The following is a 15,101-nucleotide window of genomic DNA, read 5'->3' as shown; positions in this document are numbered from 1 at the left end:
CTCCCAATCTATGTCGTCCCCATCCGACTCAGCCCCAGCCTCAGCCTCATCCTCAGCGTCAACACCACCCATTCCATTCAACAGCCCACCCTCCGCTCTCGGCTCTCCCGCATTCGATGAAGAATTCCCCCTCCTAGAGGGAACCAGCCCCAGTCTCCGCCTCTCCTCCCCAACAAGCAAGGCAAACACCCTCTTCGCCAGCGCCTCCTCGTCCCACCCGCTATCGTCGGGCAACTCATCCCGGAACGCGTCCACCACGTCCAGGTGCCACTGCTCCAGCACCATGCTCTCGCCTTGGGACGTGACGATTTTGCCTAGGAGGTGCCTACTACTACCACCAGTTCTTGAATTTGCACTGCTGCGGCTGCTGCTGCTGCTGTTGTTGTTGCGGCGGGAGGAGGTGGTGGAGGAAGGTCGACGGTGGCGGGAGGCTTCGAGCTGGAGTTGAAGGATGCCGCGCTTGCGGGCTTGTAAGAGCTCGTCGAGGCGGAGCCAGTGGGTGCGCGTCCACTGCGTTGGGGAGGGTGAGAATGGCGCGGCGGATTGAGATTGGGGTTGGGGTTGGGATTGGGATCTGGATTGGCTGTTGGTGGTGGTGGTGCTGGTCGACGGACGAGTGAAGGACGTAGACGGCAAAGAAGTGAGGCCGTGCGGCGGCGCGGGGAGGTGTGCGTGTTGTGCTTGTTCGGGTGGTGGTCCGGGTTCGTGAACCTGACGCCGATGCTGGTGCAGCTGCGGAAGCGGTCGCGGTTCAGGTGACGGCGAGGGTGACGGCGAGGGTGACGGCGAGACGGAGGGTGGTTCGGAGAGTTGGCGCCTCCCGGTTTGTCCAACGCTTCCCCTTCCTGTTACGCGGTCATCCTGTGCCCTCTCTGGAGACCTGTTTGCGCGCTGCTCCGCTCGAGCCTGTGCCTGCGCATGAGGAGAAAGGGTGCTGCTGGTGAACTCGACAACACGGCCAGGCGTCTTGGGCTTGAGTGGAGAGCGAAAGCTGGATTTGGCTGGTGATACGGCGCGGGGATTGAGGGCCTTGGGCGGGGGCGGCGCGAAGTTGCTCTGTTCTGCTTCCTCTTCCTCCTCCTCCTCCTCCTGATCTTGCTCCTGTCGACGGGACGATCGTTGAGTCTGCGGACGGGCTCGGGAGAAGAAGGCGGAGATCTGATTGTTACCGAATAGCGGGTTTGTCGGTGCCACGGGCCTAGGTTGAAAGAGCGTGCCGTTGGAATCCCGTTTCCGAGGGGTAAAGTTCATCTTCTGCGGGATGCGAGCCGGCGATGCCTCCTCTTCCGCACTTTCTGGAGACGCAGTCCGTAGGACCGGGGCGGGCGGCATTTCAGGGCTCGCGGACTGCTGGCGAGGCACTCGACCCATCTGTTGAGGAACATGTACCGGCCTGGCTTCCCTCCCTGGTCTCTCTAACGAGGGAGACTGCGGTGGTGGAGGGGCTGGATGCTCAGTGATGTTCCGCTCAGAGGCCCTCCGTGGAGGAGAGTACAAGTCGACACTCCTCTCGCGAGTCCCGATCTCAAGCCGTTTCTGTGGAACGGACGGCATGTGCGTCTGTGCTTCGGACTGAAGGTACTGGGAGAACAAGCCATGTCCAGATGCTTGTGGCTTTTGAACCGGCATGGCCCCTGGTTTCCCTCCGACCCGGTTCGACTGATCCGGCCTCCGTGAGTCAAGTGGCTTCGAGACGCCAGCGCCACGCGCTTCTGGCACCTCTGGGAGCACCGCAGGAGATGAGAAGAAGGCAGAGAGATCCGGCTTTCTGCCCGGAGGATTAGGCAGCGCCGGTGCTTTCTTCTGGCGATTTTGGGCCAGCAGGCTGAACTCTTCTTCCTCGTTCGACGCTGAGTTTCTTTCAAACCGGACTGGTACTTGCTGCCCTCGATTTTGAGCGGCAATGCTGGGCCCTTCCTTATCATTCAAAGAAGCGACTTTTTCAGATGGAGCATCGTTTACATCCGCGAGCTGCTCCACCTCATCATTGTAGCTTAAATACCAACTGTTCTGTCTCGACGTGCTTGATGTGTTCCCTCTTCGTGGGGGTTCGATTATAGGTTCGCGCCTTGACGCCCCATTCCTGGGCGCATACGGGGTGGGACGCTGCGCTTCGATGGTCCAAATATCCTCTTCTTCCTCTTCCTGCTCTTCTTCATGCGCTTCAGCCTGCTGGCCCAGATCCGCGTGCGGTTCCGGGGCTTCAGGCGCCATCGCTGATTCTGCTTGGTTCGGTGACGGTTCTGAGCTCCTCGGCCAGCCCCTGCCAGCCCCCGAGAATCCACGGTTGGCCAAATCTGTAGGGCGCGAAGGTGTCGGTCTCTGAGAGAAAACGGCACGGCTGCCTGCGTCTTGCCGGGTCAGAGTGTCTTCCCCATTGACCCCACCGGCTCGTGGCGAGCTAGCGATGCTGATGGTTGCATCTCGGTCTTGGTGCCGCGCGTTAAGCCCATTGAACAAGGTACCCCGTACAGAGCCCGATCCCGTCGACTCGCCTGGGTCCGGCCCGAACGGGTCATCCATGCCTTCTGTGCCAGAAACCGATACCCGCCGAGCAGGGGAGAGCGACTGGGCGCTGCGGACAAAGAAGTCCTTCACCTGACTCAGGGGCGCGAGCCACGACCTCTGTGGGGACTGAGCGACAGTATCAACTTGTGGCTGCACAGGCGATCGGCTGACTCGGGCCGCGGGCGCTGGAGGAAGGACCGGTGCTGGTGACTGGCTGGACTTGGGCACGGATGAACCTCGGAAGGGACTCCCAAGCACGCTCTCTCTCCCGGGAGGAGACGGCGGGTCCGAGGTAATAAGTTGTAGCGCACGGCCAGCGCGAACGATCGGGGACAGGGTCGGTCGGCGTTGAGGCTCCGGGGCGGGTATGGGGATGGGCGGCACGGCTCGGAATCCCGTGTTGGACGATGCAAGAGAAGTTAGCTGGTCAGCGGGGGTTTCGGTCGAATTGCGCCTGATATGTTGGGGCTCGGGACCGGTAGCATGCTGCAGGGGACTCCCGATCGGCGGTGAGGAGGGTACGTCAACGCCCGGCGCGGGTATCGGGGGGTTGTTTTGGGGCTCAGGGTCTGCTGTATCGGAGGGGGCCGGGGATGGTGTCTCATCAGGAGTCAACAGCCTATTCGTCTCAGATTGGGGGTTGGAGTGATTCACTCTTGATGGCCGCTCAATGGACGGCTGGATGTCCTCGACTGCGCGCTCTTCCGCTTGCGATGACGGGAGCTGGCGGGGTCGCCGTGGTGTTGCGGCCGCGAGCACAGCCTCCGGGATCGAGGAGAAGGAATCTTCGTACGCGCTGGCATCCTGGGGCTCGGCCCGCTCGCCTTGTTGTGGACGGGGCGCTGGCGACCGACGTTCTGCTTGCTGAAGGGTCTTGCGCGCCAATTGTTTCGCAAGCGGCTGCGCCTTTGCCCTGCGAGGACTTCTGTTCCACCATGCTTGCGGCGATCTTGGTGGGGGCGGGGAAGGCTGTGGTTCTTCCGGCTGCTGGATGGGAATCTCCTCTGCGGCTTCCGTGGCAGTCGGGGCTACTTCCGCTTCGCCGCCAGCAGCGGCCGCCTCCTCGTGCATCTCCTCCCCACTCGACTTATTCCGGCTCCGTCTCAAGTATTCTAATGCCTCGCTGATGATCATGCTCGTCGCCTCGCCGAGTTCTTGGTGTTGCGGCGCCATGACGCTCGAGTTCGGTTGCATCGACGGCAAGGAGCCGAGAGAAATCATAGTGAATTCCTCCCCCGCCATGATGGTGTCCTCGCCAATATCATGGTGGTCGTGGTCTTCGCCTGTCAGTGACCCGGCGTCGCTGTGGGAATCTGGGCCGTCCCCCATTTCCGGCCAATCGTACTGATTCTGGTAGTCGAGCTCCGTCCGTGGCAACTGCGGTTCTAGCTCTGAGTAGTGGTCAGCTGCAGGGTGCCCTGACTCGTGGAGTTGCTGCTGTCTCCGCGCGGCTGGTGTCGGCTGGTCCGACATGGTTGCAAGCCAGATATCCTCATCCATGTCATCCCCAGGACGGTCGCTCGTACTGTCGTGCGCCGCGGCAATGGAGCTATTGTCCCTTGCCGCCGGTTGTGGCGTTCCCCCTTGCCCTGACTGCGCGATATCATCCGGATCCAACGTCTGTTTCCTCGGCCGCCCACGTTTCCGTGGTTGACTTGCAGGCGCGCCACCATCCTTCGGCGGTGACGACGCCTTGCGTTTCGCGGCCCTCCCCGGCCGGCCGCTTGGGCGCGGCGTGGACTGGTCAATGGCGTCCGACGTCAGGATATCCCTCTCCGGAGAGACCGACATGTGTATCCCGCTCTTTCTGCTCCTGGCTGGCGTGCCAGCCCTCTTGCGCTGGGTCGGCACTGGCGTACCCGACTTTCGGGGCCGACCCCTCCGCTTTGGCGTCGCATTGCTCCTGCCGCCGCCCTCGTCGTCGCTCAGGCCGCGCAGGGGCACGGTCGTGGTGCTGACTGTTGTTGCCCTCCGCGGTGTGGCGCGTCGTTTCGGCGTGGGCGACTGGAAGAGGCGGCGGCTGGTACTGGTGCTGCGCGAGCGATCGTCTTCGGCCTCTACCGTGACAAGCAGTTTCTGTGGCGCCAGCTCATTTCCTACATCCAACTCGAAAGTCTGCTTCCTGGGCGAGGGCGCAAGCACCGTGTAGAGGCGTTGTGCAGCCGGGCTCTTCTTTTTGATGTGTGAAGGAGGCATCATCGGCGGACTGAGGGCTGGGTCGATTAACGGATCGGGCGACGACCCGAGATCCAAGGTAATTGTGCGCTCTTCCTCCATCGCTGCGGGCTCGCTGTCGCCAAAGTGTCGACGCTGCCGCGATGTAAGATGCCGCAGAGCCCACAGCCCGCGTGGTCGCGTGCCAGTATCGATAACAGTCGCGACGGCGGTGATGACGGCCCATACAAAGTCGCTGTGCGAAGTGGTGGAAATCTGCAGGCCGCGTCTGTTTACATGCTTCCTCATCAAGTTAGGCCATTCTTCGTTCTCTGCCAATCACAGCACCCATATGGGACCTTGGCACCGGGCGAACGTTTTGTCCCATGCATGGGGACTTGTTGCCGATGGGTCCATTCTAAAACGGTGACTGCCAATCACCAACTTAATTTCCACCGACGTCATCTCGACTCGGACTTTATGTTGCCCGATGTCGCATGGGCGCCGTTTGAAGATGCATTCAACGCTCACTTCGCTCCAAACACTGCTGACAATTAATAATCATAAAGCATGCATGCGCCGGCATGCGTTGGGGGGCAATCCGGTCGATGATTACCTGAGCGCTTCCCCAGAAGCATTCTTCTTCCCGGACAGCATGTCATGTCATAGTTGGGTCGAATTGCGCAACGGGCAACCAGCGGCTTCGCCTGTAATATGGTTGCGACAGTTGGGCCAGCTTTGAAATCCAAGGTTGTCGAACACATGATCGAATTAACTCGTACTTCACAAGTAGATATAAAAATACTATATGTGAGGACTCATGGCCATGACAACTGCCGTCTTTCCACCAGAACAAGCTCGCTGCATCTGCTGCAAGTAACCTTGGCTGTACTATACACTCGACAACTCGTTATCGTGTCTCCGTACATCTCCAAATCCTTGGCATCATCATGGCTGTCACCCACCAGCCACCCCGAGGGGACGTCGTCGCCCAACTGAACTTCTACTCTCCTCCAGAAGACGGCTCAGCTCCGTACAACCTTGCAGGCGACGTTCCCGCAGGTCTCAAGCCCAACAACTTCGGCACCGACCCCCACGAGGTTCTGATCCACGACGCCCGCGGCCGGGAAGCCGACTTCACGCTCGACAAGGACGCCTTCCAGATCCTCCTCAACCAGCCGCCGTCCTCGGAGACATCCTTCACCGACGACGCCTCCATCGAAAAGAACTACTACCCCGAAGTCGAGCGCCTCCTGCTGGACACCGTCCCGGGGGCCAACAAAGTCATCATATTTGACCGTACGTCATCTAACCATGTTGATGATCGCTTCCCTACACACACACATGCAAAGAAAACTAACCCTCACCGAAAAGACACAATCCGGCGAACCTCTCCCAACGCACCGCGCGGCCCCGTTGCGCGGGTACACATCGACCAAACAGCCTCGTCCGCCGCACAGCGCGTGCACCGCCACGCCTCGTCCCCATCGGAAGCAGAAGCGCTGCTCGCGGGGCGGTACCGCATCATCAACGTGTGGCGGCCCCTGAACGCGCGCCCCGTCGAATCCTTCCCGCTAGCATTCGCGTCGTCTCACACACTGCGCAACGACGACGTCGTCCCCATCGAGCACCGGTACGTCAAGACGGGCTACACGGGCCAGACGGCGGCGATCCGGTACCACCCAGGCCAGGAATGGTATTATCTGAGCGGGATGACCGGGGACGAGCGCATCTTGCTGGAGTGTTTCGATAGCGAGGCGCGGAAGGAGGGGAGCGGCGTGCTGGGCGGGAGGGTGCCGCATAGCGCGTTTGAGGATCCCAGGACGCGGGAGGGCGCGGAGGGACGGGAGAGCATTGAGGTGAGAGCTTTGGTTTTTGGGCCGGTAGGTGCCTGATAGTTTCGGCCTGGGCTGGATGATTTATGAGTAGCAGATAGCTTCCTTGGCAAAGACAGGTTTGGCCAATCGAGTTCTGGATGATGGTTATTTGATCAATAGATGTTGATATGATTTGAGGTCCGAAAAGCCGGGTATAAAGCAAAGAAAGCAAGAGCAAAGGCACCTAACCGTGTGCCGTTTCCGCCCAACACCGCTCCACCCGTTCCGTATGTTGACATGGCCGTCGCAGATAGGGTGCCTGGATAGCAAATCCAAACTCCAGGAAGTAAGAAATGAACGAGATATGTCTCAGATGTTCCAACAATGAACACCTCTGTTGCTTGTTCGTCCTTTCGACCCCTCCATAATAGACATCAACCACCCCGCCCGCCTCGCGGGCCCTTCCGACTACTACTCCGACTCATTGGCACGCCGTTGGCGCTCGACTGCCTGCTCATGGGTACGCCACCTAATGCCGCCCCCTTCGAAGGCGACGGTCCGGGAGTGCCCGCATGGCCGGGCTTAGGGGTGCCTGCTCTGTCGGACATGACCGGCTCCACGACATCGGATAGGACGGGAAGTCCTAGTTGCTTCCTCACCTGGTTTTCCGATGGTCGTTCGCCCTGGAGATACGCAACCCACCGGCGGTCCTGCGCCGGCATCGACGCCGCCTCGAGCAGCTTGCGACTGCCATTCTCCACCGAGAAGTTCGATCCCACGCCGTGCGTCTCATCGTACTGCCGCAGCGCCTGCATCACCATCAGGTCCCCGTGCACGTCATCGGAATTGAGCGTGCTGGGAACGTTGTACTCCAACTTATTGCCCTTGATATATGTCGTCGGGAACGTCGCAGGGAGTTTTGGATCCGCTGCGAGCATGCGGTCGAAATTGCCTGCGAAGTCGAAGTTGGCCAGCATTTCCATGCCCATAAGCTTGTCATCCATGAAATTGGGGTTGTTTGCGCCCCCGCGGGCGCTGCGCGTCGCATGTGATACGTTCCTCTCCATCATGGGCGCGGATGGAATCGAGTCCGATCCGTCGTTCTCCTCGTTGTCGCCTGCCCCAGAGTCGCTGCTGTCGGGCGACTTGATAGGCCGGCCGTTTTCATCCAGCGGGGGCTTGTGAGTGAGGATGTACTTACGGGCCGCCAACGTGGCCGCGCTGGAGGCCATGGTGAGCTCCTTGTCCGTAAAGAGCTTGTCAATGCTGTAAACGGTGCCGGTGGCCTTGCGCGAGGCAAGGCGGTCCGTTTGCCAGAGGGCCGTAGTGCCGGAAGCATCGAACGGCCTGCGCTGGGGTGCGGGTGAGCCATCATCCTCATTATTGTTATTGTTCCGTTTCCTCTTTCTGTTCTCGAAGCCCGTGTCTTCCGCTTCCCGGCGCTGGCGTGTCGCCCGCTTGGTGTGTGCACCTCCTGGACTCGCAGGGTTGGTGATACTGAATTGGTTGGGATGCAATAAGAGAGCAGAAGCATCCGAGATCTCGAGGGCCTCCTTCTCCTTGTTCAGCCGGGTCTTTTTGCTCATGATGGTATTGATCAAACGGTCCCGCAGCGTTTGGGAGAGGGAACGGTATTCGCGGTTCGCACACTCGATCTTGAAGGCGTGGGTGGTCAAGAACTCGGATGTCTTCTTCTCGTAGTCGAACTGTAGTGTCCGGGGCGGTCAGTCGTTGGTCTTGCATGGCCTCTCAATCAGGGTCGACGGGACTGAACGCATACCTTGTACTTGGTAAGCGCATAATCACGCTGCTCGACCAGATCTTGGACCTTCTCCATCCACTCGGAGAACTTTGGCCCGGCTCTGTCGAGCAGCGTCTGAGGTCCAGAGTGGGAATCAGCGTCTCCATTGAGCTGAGGAAGTCTTTGCTGGTCTAGCTCGAAGCCGTCAAAGGGTCTATCCACATAAGGGTCGACTCTCATGACCAGCGTGGTGTCGATCTGGAGCTTGTGTAGTTGTTCCCGGTAGGCCTGGTCTCTATCTTTGCTTAGCTTCTCGGAGAGCGAGGCAAGGCGATCGGCTAGCATCTGACGGCGTTTGTCTCGCTTTGACTGCGTCGGCGGGGGTGAGCCGTTGACACGCCGGTCAACGCGATGGGCGGGGGAGTCGGCCATGCTGACGTCCGCTGTGGCCATTGTGTATGTGTGCTATTTTCTAGTGTCGGTTTGTGTTCGAGAGGGTCAGTGCCAGAGCGAGTGACAGATGAAGCCCGAACCGCGACTGGAAAGACGAGATGTCGCTCGATCCAGATGGTTTTTCGTGAAGATCAAGATGGGCAAAGCGAATGGGTTGCGTGGGCGGGGGAATTGTACATCTTCCGGCCTGGAGACTTGTACTTCGGAGAGTATTGTGGGTGGTGTATGGAGCATGGGATTGGGAACAATAACGGGTGGGTAGAGAATCTGCTGAATGGCGGGTAAGCCATCCATGCGGATAAGATTGGATCATTGGACCGTTTGCCGACACCTGCTCTACCCAGCAACAGTGCTAGCTAATAACTGCGCACCGTGCAAGGATCTCCGTCTTGAAGTGGCTTGGACTCCAAGCGGTAGCCCTAAACGGCAGGCGGTGGCCGTCAAGCCACACCTGAGGCAACAAGCACACAGCGGGGTGACATCAGCCTTGCGCTGATGCTCTCATCCGATTCCTGGAGGGAGAGCCTTGAGCGGCATCGCACAGTGCTCACTGACCAAAGTTCCATACCACACACCTTCCGAACACAATGCACTCTTGAAAAGCCTTGGAACTCATTTTCTCACCGATAAATCGCCCATGGACGCAGTTTGGCGATAAGCGCATCAAACGTTTCAGGTCTTTCAGCTCTATGACGCGGGACTCATGATGGAGAATCTCACAACTTCCGACCCTCCTCCTCCCCCTCTGCAACATGGCGGCCCGGGAGGAATGCCGCCCGTTCTAGGGCGTCCGCCCCCGCCGCCCCAGCAACTGCCGGCGCAGATGTTCACCACCGCGGCGCAGCTCTTGGATCTAACGGACAGTAAGCCGCCATGACACACCAACCCGCCGTATATGGCTCGTGCCTGAAGGCTTCGCGAAAACTGACACCTGGGACAGAGAAGCTCATGGTGGCACTACGCGATGGGCGCAAGCTTCTGGGAATCCTGCGCAGCTGGGATCAGTTCGGTATGAGTCGTCATGTCATGGGAGATTGAAAGGGTGCCAAGGCGTCTGAGTTAACACGGTTTTTCTTGGCCCAGCAAATCTGGTACTGCAGTCCACCAAGGAGAGGATTTTTGTGCCGCCTGGAACAGCGCCCAATCAGCCGCGGGGACTGTACGCAGACATCGACCGCGGCCTCTTTCTCGTCCGCGGAGAGAACGTGTTGTTGCTGGGCGAGATCGACCTCGACAAGGACGACGACCCGCCGCCTGGGTACGACCCGGCCGATGTTGAGCTTGTCCAAAACTTGGCCAAGCAGAAGAAGCAGCAGGATAAGTCTCGAGAGAAGAAGAAGGTCAAAATGCTGGCCACGGAGGGATTTGAAGGGGAGAATCTCGGCGAGATCCTCCTCTGACGCAGGGGCGAGATTCGAGGTCCGGGGAGAGATGGGATCTAACAGTAAGACAGGTGGCATGGAGGCAGAATATTGTGAAATGCCGGCCACTACTTCGGTGAATTACGAATCACGGCACTTCGGAAGGGAAAAGTGCTCAAACATAGGAATGGGCTAGGATGCATAATTCCGCGATATTCGAGTATTTTGGGCAGCTCCGCGAGCTTGTCGGCCTGATCAGGCCAATTTCAGGCCAACGTTGTTTGTGCCTTGGTGCTGTTGTCTTCTTTACGGCGCGGCGGACATGGTTTTTTTTTTTTGTTTTTTTTTTTTTTTTTTTTTTTTTTTTTTTTTTTTTTTTTTTTTGGAACTTGGCTCACAGATAGGTAGCGGTGTTCAATACGGTGTGCATTCACTTACGATCAAGAGCCATGGAAGAGTCCATTTCCTACATCCCTCGACCAGCAACAGTGGCGGAACCACTTTCCCTCACAAGGCGGGCACGAACCCCTCAACACGAACATCCGTTTCCCACCCCTTAGGCCAATGGGCCGTCTTCCCCGGACTCCCGTCCCAGCCTCCCGCCATCATGGCCGTCACGATCAGCAACGAAGCCGAGTTGGGGAAATACGGCGTCGGGACCCTTGACCCGCCCACCGGATACCCCGCGTCATCGAACTGGAAAATGGGATGCAACAGATACTCGACCGCCTGCTCGGGGTCTCCGAGCCGCAGCGAGTTCATGGCCAGCATGGCAAAGTCCCAACCATACGAGTCCTCCAGCGCCCACAGCTCCTTGATCTTCGCGGCCGTCTTCTCCAACACAGCCAGGTCCAGGGGCGGCCCGCTCGCCGGCGGCGGCAGCAAGCCGAAGATGCCGGCCATGGCCGGGTGGTCGCTGGTCGTGGCGTTCGACGTCCACATGTCCGGAATGCCCTCGTACACGGCATAGGCCCCGTCCACGACAGGCAGCGGGGCGAGCCGGTCCCGCACGGCCAGCCACTCCGCCGGCACGGGCTTGCCCTGGCGCGTCTTCCACCGCGCGGCCACGTCCAGGCCGAAGCGCCAGTAGGCCAGCTCGAAGGCCGGGTTGACCGACGCGTTCGCGTCGGTGTTCTCCGACACCGGGTACATGGGCGGACCGAGGTCGTACACCCGGCTCGAGGCGTTCCAGAAGGCGTACGACGCCATGAAGTCGGCCGTCGCCGTCAGCACCTCGTCCCACCGCGCGAGCGTCGACGCGTTGGGGAAGGCGCGGTACTCGGTCTCGGCGAAGTACATCGCGTGCGGCTGCTGCCAGACCAGAAGGGCGTTGATGTCGCCGGGGGCGCTGCGGCCGGACGGGTCGGTCATCTTGCCCCAGCGGGCGCCCCGGTATCCCTGCATCCGGGCGCGGGCCATGGCCGAGGGGAGGAATTGGCGGTACATGGCCGGTTGGCTGCGCCAGAGGAGCGGGAAGTGGTTCCAGCGGGCGAAGGGCAGCGTGTGCCAGAGGGTCATCTCGAGGTGGAACTTGCCGTGCCAGCCGTTGTTGACCAGGCCGGACTCCTGCGGCGGGTAGGACGAGGCCGAGTTGACGGCCACCAGGTACTGCGAGAGGATGATGCGCCGTTGGAGATCCCGTGCCCGGGCGTCTTGGATTGCTGACAGGTCGATGAATGCTCCGGACGACCAGAAGGCTTCCCACCAGCTGCGGGACGCCGAGACTACTCTTGCGTATGTGGTGCTGGTGGTGCTGGCGGTGGCGGTGGTTGGCGGGCTCCTAGTGGGAGAGAAGGTGACGACTAGCTGGATGCTGCTTTGTGATGCGGTGAAGGTGTAGCGATGGGTTCCCTCTATAGGCCCATCTACCCGTCCAGGGCCGTTCCATGCTACGTGCGTGTAGTAGGTCGTCTCGTCCAAGACATGCCGTATGCTAGCTCTGTTCGGAGACAGCCGTTCAAGCACGGTCGAGTGTTTGGATGTGAGGTTAAAGTGCCCGACAAACGGGGCATTGAACTTCTCATTGTCAGGGTAAGGGAAGCCAAAAAAGATGCCGAGTCCTCGTCTCAGCAGCTTCGAGTGGACATTGACAGCGATGGTATCCGAGTCTGGATCGGCCCACGTCTCGACCTTGACCGGAGAACCAGCGAAGACAAAGGATGATGATAGCCTCCCAGACCAGAGATCGAGCTCCTGGCGCTGGTGATCCAGATCGCCCTCGGTGATGTTACGGCGCCCAAAGGCAAACCCAATATTGGCCAGGTTGAGCCGGTGGGGGTTCTCTCGGAGCCAGTTTGTGATGTCGTTCTCGGCCGGGTTCTGCATCTCGTAGGTCACCAGCCTGCCATGTGTCCACAGTTGCATGCCAGTGTAGTCTTGTCATTCTATGTCAGTGCGAGTCTCAGTTGGGAGTTGGGACTGTAGGCCCCGGGGAATGTCATCTAAGGTAGGTAAGTAAGGTACTAGTAATTACCATCCACCGAGGTTTGACCAGGCGTCGTTGGGAGGCTAAAGTTGTGCCAACCCCAGCTCGACATGACGGCATACGGCTTGAATGTCTGCAGGCCCGTCACATCGGCGCCAAAGGCGAAGTTGCCATTGCCTACTTGCAACGGCGTGGTCTCGGAGCTCCTGTGTCGGAGAACATTGAACGATCGGACGATTCTCCGTCGCTGGCCTATACTTATCGACACTGCTTCCGCGAGGGCGGACAGCACGAGAAGGAATAAAATAAACATGGCTCAGGCTGCTATCCCGTCCCGACCATGTATGTCGCTCGACAGCCAGCTCTCCCGCATCACTGCTTATAACATTCTTGTTTTCCTGTTTTGAATGTCCATTTTAACCACTGCGTCCGCCTCACGTTCTGAGGCGGCTATAATACATACAATTACCGGTCGGCCCTCTCTACCCCGAGCCTTCTTTCTCCGCACATCGGTTCCTCAACCATTCAGGTTACTGGTAACGAAGTCATCACCGCGCCCATCATTCCTCTTCCCATACTAGACTCAGGATATCCTTCGTTGAGCTATGAAGAATCCTAACTCAACGGGCAATAATAGCACCCAGACGATCACTTCTGCTCTTGAAGATAAGACAGTCGAGGCTGAAGAATCAGGAGGTGAGGATACTGGAGCAGGAGATAACAAATGAAACGAAAAATAAAGAAAGCCGAGTTGAGTTCCCGTGGCTCGGATGATTAGCATCATAGCTCCGTGTAAGCTGTCCGCCTAAACGCCACAAGATCTGGTTGGACGGTATACGATCTTATTGCACTACGGAGTACTACTCCACAATACTCAGGTAGGTAAGGTAGGTAGGAGGTAGTTACTATGTCAGTATGTACCGTTCAGGTACTCGCTGGGCCTTCCAAAGGACAAAACCAGCTCCCCGCAAATGCGGCGAGCTGGTTCAGCAATCCCGGATTTTCTCCCAAAAACCAGCAACTCCGGATTTTGACCTGTACTTGATTTTATTAGCCGCGCCCATACAAATCAAGGTACACTTCATTTGTTATATTGCCAAGGGGTTGCATAACGCTAACCTTCCTAGATGCATGCCCAGACCGGCACATCCACTTAACCATTATAATGCATACTTAGGTATATATCCCATATGACGGTACCTAGCTAGCCGCAATCAATCAATCAGTCCCGCTGGGCACAGTCATGGTTGCCAGAGCGGGCGGCAAGTGTAAACAATCTCCCGCCCTAGATTCGATCCTCTGCATTTTGGCGCTGACTTGCGACCTTCCCCTCTCTTTGGAATTCCGAACACCACTTTTTGCAGCCATTGGACCCAAGATTAACAACATCTTTGCAGAAACGGGCATCTAACAGCTTGTATCGGTACGCATCCCCTGTTGGTCCAGGAACCGGTGGAGCAGCTCCAGCCAGCTGCGTCATAAGGGGACCCCGCTAACAACCAACCTTGGTTCGGTGGCCTCAGTTCAGCAACATACCTTTCGAGAGCCCAGGCTCCTGGTTCTCGCCATGAGCTCCTTTCTGACGACTGTGTGAGTGGAATCTGTTGTCGCAAGCATTCACAGAATGGAAACCTCCAGATTGTATTGTCCCCCAACCCCTAGCGGTGCGAGCGCATTTGTTTTGCTTTAGTTGCTGGCAGCCTAACCCACCATTGGCATTGGCGCCCAAGCCCAAGGGGATGCGTCGCGAACCACCTTGCTGACTTGCGCTCAAACACAGCAACAACCGGACGAAGAGCCAATTCCGACCCCGAGCGCCCGGCAAAGGGGGCGCTACGAGCTACCAGCTTCGTCAGTATGCGGAGGCTACACTCGGCGGAGGGAGCCTGCGGAAGGTGGTGAAACTGCCGGAGGGAGAAGATGAGAACGAGTGGCTGGCTGTAAACAGTACGCAGGGCCCTGCGAACTGTCGCTCGCACATCTGAGGCGTGTGCTAACTTATGCGACAGTGGTGGATTTCTACAACCAGATCAACCTCCTCTACGGCGCTATCACCGAATTCTGCTCCCCTCAAACATGTCCAGAGATGAAGGCGACGGACGAGTAGGTTTAAGACACCGCAACTTCCGAATTGCAAGCTGATGGGCCAGGTTTGAATATCTGTGGCAAGATTCGGAGAACTACAAGCGGCCGACAAAGATGCCCGCGCCGGCGTACATCGAGCAGTTGATGACCTGGGTTCAGGGCAACATCGACAACGAGGCGGTCCTCCCGAGCCGCATCGGTAAGTGATACGAGGGTCAGCTTCACAGCGGACATGACTAACCTGCATCAGGCGTGCCCTTCCCCAAATCATTTCCAGCCCTGGTGCGCCAGATCTTCAAACGCATGTACCGCGTCTATGCCCACATCTACTGCCACCACTACCCTGTCATCCGTGAACTGGGCCTTGAACCGCACCTCAACACTAGCTTCAAGCAGTACGTCCTTTTCATCGACGAGCACAACCTCGCCAGCGGGAAGGACTACTGGGGCCCATTGGGCGATTTGGTGGACAGCATGCTGCGTAGCGACTAGCTTATTCTATTCCTCTCGGGATACCGCATCTTTCGACTTTTCTTTGCATGGCGGCGTTTAGGTGG

General features: G+C 58.5%; 5 protein-coding genes across 5 annotated transcripts; 2 read left to right on the top strand and 3 right to left on the bottom strand.

The window, feature by feature from the left end:
• Nucleotides 1-751: 751 nt before the first annotated feature.
• Nucleotides 752-6,464, bottom strand: B0T15DRAFT_512580 (uncharacterized protein; the record flags this gene model as incomplete). The annotated part of the gene is made up of 6 exons (XM_062867996.1): nt 752-845; nt 881-4,938; nt 5,700-5,918; nt 5,976-5,994; nt 6,067-6,206; nt 6,258-6,464. The coding sequence occupies 6 exons, from the start codon at nt 6,462-6,464 to the stop codon at nt 752-754; spliced, it is 4,737 nt and encodes a 1,578-aa protein (XP_062720207.1).
• Nucleotides 6,465-6,710: 246 nt separating this feature from the next.
• On the bottom strand, nt 6,711-8,959 carry B0T15DRAFT_558156 (Sds3-like-domain-containing protein). The gene is made up of 2 exons (XM_062870461.1): nt 8,260-8,959; nt 6,711-8,185 (listed from the first exon to the last, which is right to left on the bottom strand). Exons 1-2 carry the CDS (start codon nt 8,671-8,673, stop codon nt 6,914-6,916), a joined length of 1,686 nt encoding a protein of 561 aa, XP_062720206.1. The 5' UTR covers nt 8,674-8,959; the 3' UTR covers nt 6,711-6,913.
• Nucleotides 8,960-9,126: 167 nt separating this feature from the next.
• Nucleotides 9,127-10,360, top strand: B0T15DRAFT_536459 (uncharacterized protein). Its single transcript, XM_062869549.1, has 3 exons — nt 9,127-9,536; nt 9,614-9,682; nt 9,757-10,360. The coding sequence occupies exons 1-3, from the start codon at nt 9,377-9,379 to the stop codon at nt 10,071-10,073; spliced, it is 546 nt and encodes a 181-aa protein (XP_062720205.1). The 5' UTR covers nt 9,127-9,376; the 3' UTR covers nt 10,074-10,360.
• A 67-nt stretch (nt 10,361-10,427) lies between these two features.
• B0T15DRAFT_241240 (Six-hairpin glycosidase-like protein) lies at nt 10,428-12,939 on the bottom strand. The gene is made up of 3 exons (XM_062863066.1): nt 12,923-12,939; nt 12,508-12,857; nt 10,428-12,409 (listed from the first exon to the last, which is right to left on the bottom strand). The coding sequence occupies exons 2-3, from the start codon at nt 12,770-12,772 to the stop codon at nt 10,542-10,544; spliced, it is 2,133 nt and encodes a 710-aa protein (XP_062720204.1). The 5' UTR covers nt 12,773-12,857; nt 12,923-12,939; the 3' UTR covers nt 10,428-10,541.
• Nucleotides 12,940-14,026: 1,087 nt separating this feature from the next.
• B0T15DRAFT_494887 (Mob1/phocein) lies at nt 14,027-15,036 on the top strand (the record flags this gene model as incomplete). Its single annotated transcript, XM_062867061.1, has 5 exons — nt 14,027-14,049; nt 14,240-14,406; nt 14,469-14,562; nt 14,610-14,743; nt 14,795-15,036. The coding sequence occupies 5 exons, from the start codon at nt 14,027-14,029 to the stop codon at nt 15,034-15,036; spliced, it is 660 nt and encodes a 219-aa protein (XP_062720203.1).
• Between the last annotated feature and the right edge of the window lie 65 nt (nt 15,037-15,101).

The sequence above is a fragment of the Chaetomium strumarium genome (assembly GCF_033439665.1).
Source record: "Chaetomium strumarium strain CBS 333.67 chromosome Unknown B0T15scaffold_5, whole genome shotgun sequence".
Taxonomy (NCBI): domain Eukaryota; kingdom Fungi; phylum Ascomycota; class Sordariomycetes; order Sordariales; family Chaetomiaceae; genus Chaetomium; species Chaetomium strumarium.
Note: the sequence above shows the minus strand (reverse complement) of the source record. Positions and strands in the feature narration are given on the sequence as shown.